Source organism: Anser brachyrhynchus (assembly GCF_964034855.1).
Source record: "Anser brachyrhynchus genome assembly, chromosome: 11".
NCBI classification, from domain to species: domain Eukaryota; kingdom Metazoa; phylum Chordata; class Aves; order Anseriformes; family Anatidae; genus Anser; species Anser brachyrhynchus.
In genome coordinates, this window is record NC_137706.1 from 4,677,148 (window position 1) to 4,687,554 (window position 10,407).

General features: G+C 33.6%; 1 protein-coding gene across 1 annotated transcript in view; it reads left to right on the top strand.

Annotated features, from left to right (window-relative positions):
* Nucleotides 1-9,397, top strand: part of MINDY2 (MINDY lysine 48 deubiquitinase 2) — a 33,115-nt gene extending 23,718 nt beyond the window's left edge. Inside the window, exon 9 of the mRNA XM_080608127.1 lies at nucleotides 484-9,397. Coding sequence (XP_080464253.1) covers nucleotides 484-603 — 120 coding nt within the window. The 3' untranslated portion in view covers nucleotides 604-9,397. The remainder of the gene's footprint in view (nucleotides 1-483) is intronic.
* Nucleotides 9,398-10,407: the final 1,010 nt, after the last annotated feature.

The following is a 10,407-nucleotide window of genomic DNA, read 5'->3' on the forward strand; positions in this document are numbered from 1 at the left end:
GCGAATGTACAAACCTTCTGTTGCCTTCTGTCTACAACTCACCAAGTTCTTAAGCACTTCCTAGTCAGAAAAAAGTCTGCTTTACCGCATTTCAGCTGTCAAAAACCATACTTTCACTCACAACTTCTGAAATGTGGATTATGTTCTTATAAAAAGAAATTTGAAAAAAAAGGTACAGTAAATATAGTAGTGCCAGAAAATGTTTGAAGACAAATTCAGATCAGTTGCTTCAATAATAAAATACGTGAACACAATAGAAGAGACTCATAGGACTTTAAATATATTTTCAGTTAATTTTGTTTTTCAGAAATAAGTTTGCATGGAGGTTTTGGAAAATTTTCACTGAAATACCTTCTACCAGAATTCTGCTGTTTGCGTTAAAGCTGAACTTCTGTGTACTTTAAACTAAATAACACTACAAATTTTTACATCTACAATAACTTTTGCTTGTTTTATTCAAAATGCTATTTTTTTTCTACATAGCAGGTGCAAGGTGCTCCTTCTTTAGCAAGTGGAAGACAATCTGGGAGCAATGAACGCAAACGTAAAGAGCCTCGAGAGAAAGAGAGAGAAAAAGAGAAGAATAGCTGTGTTCTCTTGTAACAGAAAACGGATTTATTCTGGAGCCAAGTGCATGTCCTCAGAAGCAAAAGCAAGGAGTAAAAAGGAAGACAAACCCGTTACATGCCGCCTGTGCCTGATTACCCCACGGATTTTGTTCACGTTTCAGGAGAGGATGGGTGACTTTGTTACAATCATGCAGACTTTCTTCAAAGTCATAGTGTGTGCTGCTTGAGATGGAATTCCAAATCACAGTTGGATGCGGCTGTGCTTTGAGTTAGTCATAAGTTGTACTGCACCTTGTAGCTGAACACACAGATCATGGCAAGTTTTGTGTCATAGTGACATCCATTACTTATTACATCAGTTAGTAAGCTATTTTATCTTCTGCTCTAAACAAAGGAGGTAATTGGTTTTGTGTAAGACTTTTTTCCTGAAGTCTGTACACTAGCACAACAGAATCCTGTGTTACTTTAATGATAAGAAACTATATCTTAGGTTGGGTATAGTCTCCATAACACAAGAGCCCAAATAACAGATGGGCACTGCCTCCTCAATGTGTCCAGATATTCTCGCTTCTGGATTTAGTACATTTTTTTTTTTGAACCCAGATTTATACTGCATTAGTGCTCTTGTTGCACCCCCTGGCCAGCTTTCTTGCCCCAAAAATATATGACTTGATTATACAAAAATTGTCATAGAAAATGGGGCATTTATTAATGAGCAAGATGAATATTGTTTGCTTTTCTTGCAGTTATAAACTGGGTATGGCAACTCAGATGTTATCAGGGTTAAACAAGTGATTTTATAGGTAATGTTTTTTTCTTTTAGTATTTTTTTCCTCTTGTAGGTAAACTGGACCAGATAATTTTTTATTTATTGACCTCTCTGTATGATAGGCGAATGATGAGAGGAAACTAAGGTCTATAATAATCCTTATTCTAAGAATGCAGAGTTAAAATAACTGTCTGCCTTTTTTTCCCAGAAGTACCTTTAACATGTCCACTTGCATATTTAAGCAAGTGTACTGTAATTAAATACACACTTTTTTGTTTCTAGGTCATATATCTTTAAAAAGCACACTTCCAAAGGGTGAGAGAAAAGCTAGGCTGTTCTCTGAGATTGTCTAGGAAGGTGGTCAGGTGTAATATTTTGTGTTTTAAATCACTAATTTAGTATTTTTGGAAACAATTTTCTAATTTATGGGAACCAAATAAACATGTTGCATCTTACAGTATTTATAGCATACAGAAACGGAATATTCACTGAATTATGAGGGAACCGCAAATCCTCCTCCATTTCCATTAAGTCAATAAGAATTACCTTCTTGCTGAACCTTTTTGATAAGATTTGTATTTCACAATTTGTAGACACTTTTGAAAAAGGCTGCTTCTCCTGGACAAGTTATGATTCATGCTCTAGGCCTGGGTAAGTGCATTAGTATACAATAGTCTAGGACAGCTAAGGCAGCTGAATAGAATATGACATTCCTGGTTTCAGGTGTTTGAAGAACGTCTGTAAGAGAGTGGGTGTTTAAACACAAGTCCACAGGTAAAAAGCTGCTTTACAGTTGCTTTAGGCAGACCTGCTGCGGTGATGGCAACCAGTAATTACATAAAATCTGTTATGAACTTAGAAGGAAAGTTAGACTTGTAAAGGAAGAATGTCTTACTAACTGAAGGGCCAGTTTATATCACCTTTTTCTTCCATGACAATTTTTTCTTTTGTTTTTCAATTTTGTTACACTTTTTTATAATAACAAAGTTATGAATGGTAGCTATCTAATATACAAATTGTAAATGTAAAGATTTCTCTATATTCTTCAGTAAAGTCATACCCAGAAAAGTCATTTTAACACATAATGTATGCAGTTGAGTTAACTTTCTAGGTCAAAGCAAAGGTTGACCTCTTTTTTCCTTTGCAGCAGCCTAACTTCTTCAAACTAATGTGATGGAGGATCACCAACATAATGACTTGTCTACTTTAATCAAATCAGAATATATTTCAATAGTGTCAATAACAAAGACTTTAAGCCAGAATGTTGTTTAAAAACATTCTGTTAATAAGATTTTTTCCAAATTTGTGTATTTACATTTATTTATTGCCCTTGAAAAATAAATATGTCGAGCTAAGTGTTTGTTATCTTATTATTTTTCACTGACAGTATTGCAGTATTGACAATTTAAATTATTATTTTTTAAACTTTAACTTGAGCAGGCATTGTGGCTATTCAGAGTATCTTTTTGCCTGAGATACTTGCTCGTATTAGAACAATTCATGTAGCATTTCAACTTTCAGACAGATGTGTCTGAAATCTAATATACTGTAGTGATGGTAATGTTATTTGGTCACAATGGAAGAAAAGTTAAATGTCAGTGCTCATCACAAAGTCTGGACTCCCCAGTAATTCAGTTTCCCTTTCAATAACAGGGTAAGGTTTTCAGGTTATTTGAGATGGCAGGCATGCTATTCAAACAGTTTTCTGTTTATATCCTTTTTTTTCTTTCCACATCTTGGAGCTTTGGGGGAAAAAAAAGATAAAGAATTCCTAAAATTTAGGGCATTGTTCTGCATGGGTTGAGCTTGATAGTGGCAAAAGTTATAAGCAGGTGAGCTTTTTAATATCCAATATGAAGTATGCCTGGAAGATTAATTAACGCCCCACTACAACTAACCATTTCAAAAGTAACTGTCACAGTTGGTGTATAAAATATCTGAAACTGAAAAAATATCAATATATAAAATATCAAAAATATCAAAATATAAAATATCAAAAACTGAATAGGACTGCTTTTATCTGTAGTAGTGAACTTGGAAAACAATGTCAAAGTAATCAGGGAGCACTAGTACGATGATACATACTTCTGGCTCTATTTACTTCAATTACAGTCTTTTTTTCAAATCTCTTTCTGGCAAAAGGTACAGATTTATATTTTAAATCTGTTTATACAATTTAGCATGCACGTGCTACAAATACCTACGTAACGTATATGAAAGTGTCAGCAAAGTAGAGTAGAACTTTGTTTTCCACTAGATAAAAGCTAGCACAAAAGACAGAATCATAGAATTTTTTGTTGTTGCATTACAGTCGTGAAATAAAGCTACAAGCACTGCCATAGTGTTAAATGTCTTTCTAAAAGGCACTTTGTAAATGCTCAAATCTACCACTTAAGTTACATTTATGTGTAATCTGAAGCCCAACAAAGCAGATCCAAATAAGGCTGTAACATGAGAAGAAATTAGCATTCCTGAAAAGTCACTTAAACACAATGCAAAAAAAAATTTTGTAGCAAGCCATCTACTTAATAGAATAAAGTATATGTTCAGATTGTCTTTACAGAGCTCTTCTTGTGGATCACAGACACACAAGTTGAAAGTGAACCATATGCTCTTCTGTATACACTTGCATTGAATTGCCAGTCAGTCTATGCACTTGCTTGATACTTCACATTATTGTCAAATGTTTCTTCAAACTTGTACACACAAGTTTGTGAAATTTTTTTCCAGTATGTAATAAAAGGCAATTCGACTTTATGAAATTGGATCTTCTGGTGTATTCAGCAGGAAATACTAAAGTAAAATGTGAAGCTGATATACTTTTAACTGTTCTTCTTTCCTGCTACAATAGATCTATAAGCCAAAGCTAACTTATTGCTTATGCTTAGATCAGCTTTATTGCTTATGCTTAGATTAGCTTTTTTTTTTTTTTTTTTTACTATTAGGATGCTTATCATGATTGATCACTGAAGTTTATACAAAGTAGATCTTTAAATACAACATAATGAATTAAGAACTGTATTCATTTTACAACCTTAAGAAGTCTACTTTTATGTAATCTTAAGCAGCAGATAAGTCAGCAAATGCAAGTTAATTGGTGTTCTTGATAGAAAGCATATAAGGAAAATGCAAAAATAAAAAGCCTTAGTTTGGTTGCACTATAATGCTCTTATTTCTCCATCCGTGCTGTGAGAGTAAGACCTTGGTAAAAGGAAAAAAAAATCTGACATTGAAAAGTGTTCATATAGTCCAATGACAACAAATGTCAATGCAGCAACTTAAACATAGGCATTTTATTTCTTGATTTAGTGCAGTTACTTAACAGTCTTTTAAGCATAACCAGCACTAGACTGGTAGCAGTGTTATTTTGAATGCGAAGTTTTGGTGAGATGAATGACACTCATCCAAATTCATCTAAACAGAAATCTATTTGATGTTAATTTCCATAGTGTTTCCACATACTCCTCCTTGTTAACAGCTTGTTCTTACAGTTGTCCAGTAGAAAAGCAATGTATTTAAGCTCAACTGTCTCTTCCTCTGAAGTAGAAGAAGTGTGGTGGAGAAATGTAGAGAAGAGGCTGGAATATAAAAGGCCTCTATGCTGCCTACGTTTCTTGAGATTGTCTAGGGATTTGTCCTCAATTTTCATACAATCAGAATGGTTTGGGTTGGAAGGGACCTTTGAGATCATCTAATTCCAACCCTCTGCCACGGGAAGGGACATCTTCCACCAGACCAGGCTGCTCAAAGCCCCATCCAGCCTGACCTTGAACACTTCCAGGGATGGGGCACCCACAGCTTCTCTGGGCAACCTGTGCCAGTGCCTCACTGCCCTAATTTATTATGCTGTAGCATAGTAAATATGCTTTATGCAGCATTTATTATGCTGTAGCATAATAAATAGCTGTAGCCATAGCATGTACTGGCCAAACCTCACCTAAGTAAGGCCAGGCTTAATGCAGCTCTAGGCAGCCTGCTCTAGTGGTTGGCAACCCTACCCAGAGCAGGGGCATTGAAACTAGATGATCTTTGAGGTCCTTTTCAACTGAGGCCATTCTATGATTCTAAGTAATGACCAGCATACATGTTTTGTAATGGGTTGGCAGTGTCTGTCTCTGTACATCTTCTTCTTCACTCTCATAATGCTTCTAGGTTAAGACTAGCTGTTCTGACCCTCTTAAAAACTCAGAACATTTTTAATAAATGTCAGTTGTCTACTGTTTAATTTTGGTCATTATGTCAGCTTTGTCACTGAGCTCTTTCTTTACTTGGAGAGTTACCTCTGGAGAACTTGCTGAAACATTAAAGTTCTTTACTGCCTTTAAAGTTACTCTTCTGGTTTGTAGGATTATTTGTGCTCATAGAGAAAATTCATATGTTGAAGTGAACAATTCATTGTGCTTTGAGGCTAAGAAATATAAACATTAGTTAATTGTCTTTAGAAGTCAAAATACCATGTTTGCCTGCTCGACACAAAGAATTTTCAACGAAATGTTGTCACGTTTGGGAAATCCATAGGAATATTTCAGATGAGCTTCAGTGCTCAAAAGTACAAACTTAGTTTAAACAGTATACTTTAAAAATAATTTGCTGTACCAATATGAAAATAAAGGAATCTGTTTCTCTAAATGTGTTGATAAAACATGAAATAGGGCACCCAGTGCTTTCAACACTAGTTGAGTCACACATTTAAGGAACCAGGTAGGGGTCTTGCTACAGTCTTGCTGGGGCCAAAAGTGAGTGAAATGTCATTGTCTGCTATAGTCAAACACTAAGCCAAATGCATATAAATCTTGGTAGTAGGTAGGGACATAAGATCTTTTGTAAGTTTATTTCTTTAATTAATCTTTTGAGAAAGTTAACATAGTGTTAACCTAATTTCAATTTAGGTCCCACCCAGTTTATGATACATACTGTGAAGCTCATAAATTTTGGGAAGTGATCTACCGGTGTCTCATGAGACAGTGCCTTTAGCTCACACAAACTCGGATTCTCTGTAGCAGAATCCAGAGCTCAGTACTAATAGTACTGAATCAATATGGGGAACATGACAATAGGGGCTTCACTGTGTAATAATATGTCTATTCCGAGTATGTAACTGTCATAAGTCCATAATTTATTACATGTACCAGCTATAATAGAGCTAGTATGATTATTTCAGTCTATGCTATAGTTGCAATTCCTTGCTGTGAAAGAATTAGAGAATTAGATGACTGCTTTTCTAATAGGCTTTGAAACTACCTTGAAATGTTCTTTGTAATACTGGATTTTTCAGTCTTGGGGTATTAAACAATGCATAAAAATTTCTGAATAAGAAATGTAATGATTTAACGCATATTTTTCTTCTTTTGTAGTATGTTTATAGGGAACGTAGTATTTAAAAATATGTATTTGATTTTGTATAAGAATGCTGTAATTACCTATATATGCTGCAATCACCTTCTAGAACTAACAAACTGCTACATCAGTAACAAGCCTATGTATGCTCTAGAAATTTCACTGGAAGAATTTAATAAATGTTAGGAACAGATTTATTTCTAAATAATATAACGATAAATTCTTTTTTCAACTATGGTTTCTACTGTGCATTCCTACAGCTAACAGTTCAGGGCTATCTTATAGTAACTAGTGGTGGCTAAATTATGTGTTAGTATACTTCAAAACTTCCTGAGCAGTATTGCAATGCTACTATCACTTGTCCTAATTTTTTTTAAATTAAATGTCTGTCCAATCCAACCTCATACTACAACACACAGGCATGAGAAAGAAATTAAAACATGGCATTTCGGTATAGGCTTATGCAAGCCAGTCATTTAATTTATTAAATTTTTGAAAAATCTTGGACAAAATAAGGAATCCAATTTTTTTCAAGGTAAACTACTGTTAGATTATCCTTTGCATTTTTTTCAACAAAAACAAGCTCAGTTTTAAATGTAACCATGTCTTATAGCTTTGTACAAAGCATGCACATTCAGCATTTTATGCCTATTTCCAAGACAACTTTAGTTTCTCTTCAGTATTTTGGTGCCAGGGCAACAACTGGTCTCTTAATTTTAAGGGTTTTATTATTGCAGGTTTACCAGAACCAGAAAGTGCTGTATAAATTGCTGTATAATATACAGTTGGGTTTTGGTGAAGTTCTTTAGATTGAAAGCTTTAAAACAGGTTGTATATGAGGGGAATAATGAACAGTATGCTTTTTTTGGCCAATTGCAGCCTTGTTAGACTTTACAATTGAGTTGTATTTACTGTAGGAAGAAAATTACTGCTTTGGAAACAAAATTCTGCTTTCACTTGTAAAAAATTTAATAGCTGATTGTATTAGACTATTGTAGATAGATACAGCGAACCAATGAACCTACCTGTGACTTTTTAAATTACTTTTTTCAGCAATTTGCATTTTTATCTCAAACAGTCATAATAATTACATGTTCATATTTCATATAAGTTGACATCAGTATGCTTGCATTTCTGGATTTCTTACATGCTTTCTCTTTGAGCTTGACCTTTTAAGAATCCATTAAAAAAAGGGACCATAGGTAGCAAGTGTTTCTCCACCTATACTTGGCTAACTCTTGAAATGGCCAGTGCTGTTACGTTATGCTAAACTGTGACTAGTCAAATAATTACAGTATAGACATTCATTAAATAAGCAGGACTGTGCTTTTGGTACAGTTTGTACTTGCAAAATGAAAGCACTTAATAGTTGTTCCCAGATTGCTATCAGACCACATTTGACAAATATTCCCTTCTTGTACCTTTTTTCTCCTATACTGATATTTCTGCAGTGTATAATCACAGTTTACAGGTCGAGACTCAATAAATTTGTTAGTAATACTTAATACAAAAAGTATCTTGTCATTTTCTATAAAAATAACTTCTAAATCTGTTGCTACCTGCTCAGTACTAGATCTTACATTAAAAAAAGTCACAATATGAATACATTATAAGAGATGATTACAGCTACTTTCTTCATAAGGCAGTGAAAAATACTATCAGTGTATGTTCTCCCCAGCCCCCCATTAAGTGATACATCTTTCCTGTTGAGTGACATGTTTTTGGTTCATCTTTCTTATTACAACTTTCAATTAAAGAAGTTCTTATCAAAGTTTTCCTAAATCTTGTCAATCTCTTATCAAGTGAACAGATGCATAGCTATTATACGTACAACCTTTGATAATCACCTTTAACATATGTAAGCTTGAAGTTAACTACATTTGAAACAAACTGATGAAATTCAAATGAGTCATACAGAAATTGCCCCTCACTCTCCAGCATTGACAAATATTTGCCATATTAACTGTCTGAATAGTATTACCAGGAAATTTAAAACTAGAAGTTATTTTAGAGAAGTTCAAAAAGATTTGCTTATTGAAGCAGATCAGTAATGTGTTCAAGATGATATGCTTAGACCCACCAGAATCATGCAATTGCTCAGCTGCGATAAATCAAAAGTTGAGTTGTAAGCCTGTTAATCACCTAAAGCTTATCTTGTATCTCCAAATCTAGTTTTAACAGGAAATACATATTAAAAAGGTAATAGCAGCTACTATAGATTTACTAGCAAATGGAAAAATTAAAATTCTAAAACCTGTGTTTTAGAAGCATGACATGATTAAATCTAGTCCTGCAGTATCATTTGTACCAAAGTGTATGATGGAAATCCTTTTCATTATGATGCTAATTGTAATGGCATGTACAAGATCAACTACTGAATGTTTTGTGTTTTAAAGGCCTTAATTGTTTATATTGTATTAATGTTTTTAAAGACTATAAGGAATTGACACTTTCCTTGTAAACTGTTAAAATACTTTTGAACACTTAGATCATTTTCAGAGAAGTCTAATTCTGTATTTTAATACCCCTTTTTGTTGTTGTTTTTTTTTTTTTTGTACAAGAAACGTTGCTAAATTCTGGTATCTTTAAAAAGAAGTCTGATTATCAACCTCTATAGTCTAAGGTCTTTACCCTTCTGAGATTTATTTTGGTTAATAGTCCTCTGAAAGTCATCATCTGTGAAAAAATTTGAGCAAAGTGAAATAAACATTTCATTTAAGCATCTAAACTCTTTCATAATAACAACGGTTGGATGAAATAAAAAAGACTGGAGAAGGAAAGAATAGATTTCAATTGATCTAAATACTCTATAAACTCAAAGTTTCTGGTAATTTGTTTTCAGTTAGATTTATCCCATTACTCCTGTTTCAGTACTTTCACTTATTTTTATTCAAGTGAAATATCTACATATGCACATTTTCTTTTAATTAAGCAAAAAAATGCCAAGAATTATTGTTAACGCCTTTAACAGTTGAAATGCACATCTAGACCTATTTACTTCAGGTACGATACAACTCTGGTTTTATTTTTATGACTGCCTGTGGCTTTGTCTTCTAAGACTATTAACTTTCATATTTCCCCTGTGATCTATCAGCTATCCTACAGCAAATATTTTGTATATTGTCACTTAAAAGCATGGATTACTGTCAAATTGCTTGTTTTTAAACATCCTCTAACCTGTTGATTTGTACTTTCTCTTATTAGAATCTGCTGCAAAAAAATCTTAGGGAAAAAAATCAAGAAGTTCAAATTAGTAAGAGATGAAGATGTATTAAATCACCAAGATAACTTTATTAGAGAAAGGTGTCTTGGCACACTTGCTAAAATGGCGTATTTCTTTTGCTGAAATGTATTTGCTACTTTTGAATATTCACAAAGCATTACTTATAGAAAATACTGTTGTACCAGGTTTCTCTCTGTTCCCATCTTTCCTGAAAGTTTACTTACCAGAAAAATTTAACTCACTTTATTTCATTCCTCTGGAACATTCAAGATACTTAAGTTTTTCCATACAGCAGACTGTAACTGAGCATGATCTGTAACTGAACTTGATGCTTCTCTAAAAGAAGATAAAAGACAGTCTGGACCAATAAAGGCTTTCAGCCTTTATTCAAATACTTCTTTATAAACTCTTGAGTACAATTCAGTGTAGTGGATTAATTGGCTTTTAACTTGTTAAACGCCTACGTTGTAATTATATGCTCATGCTGACCAGGTAACAGAGGTGTCTTG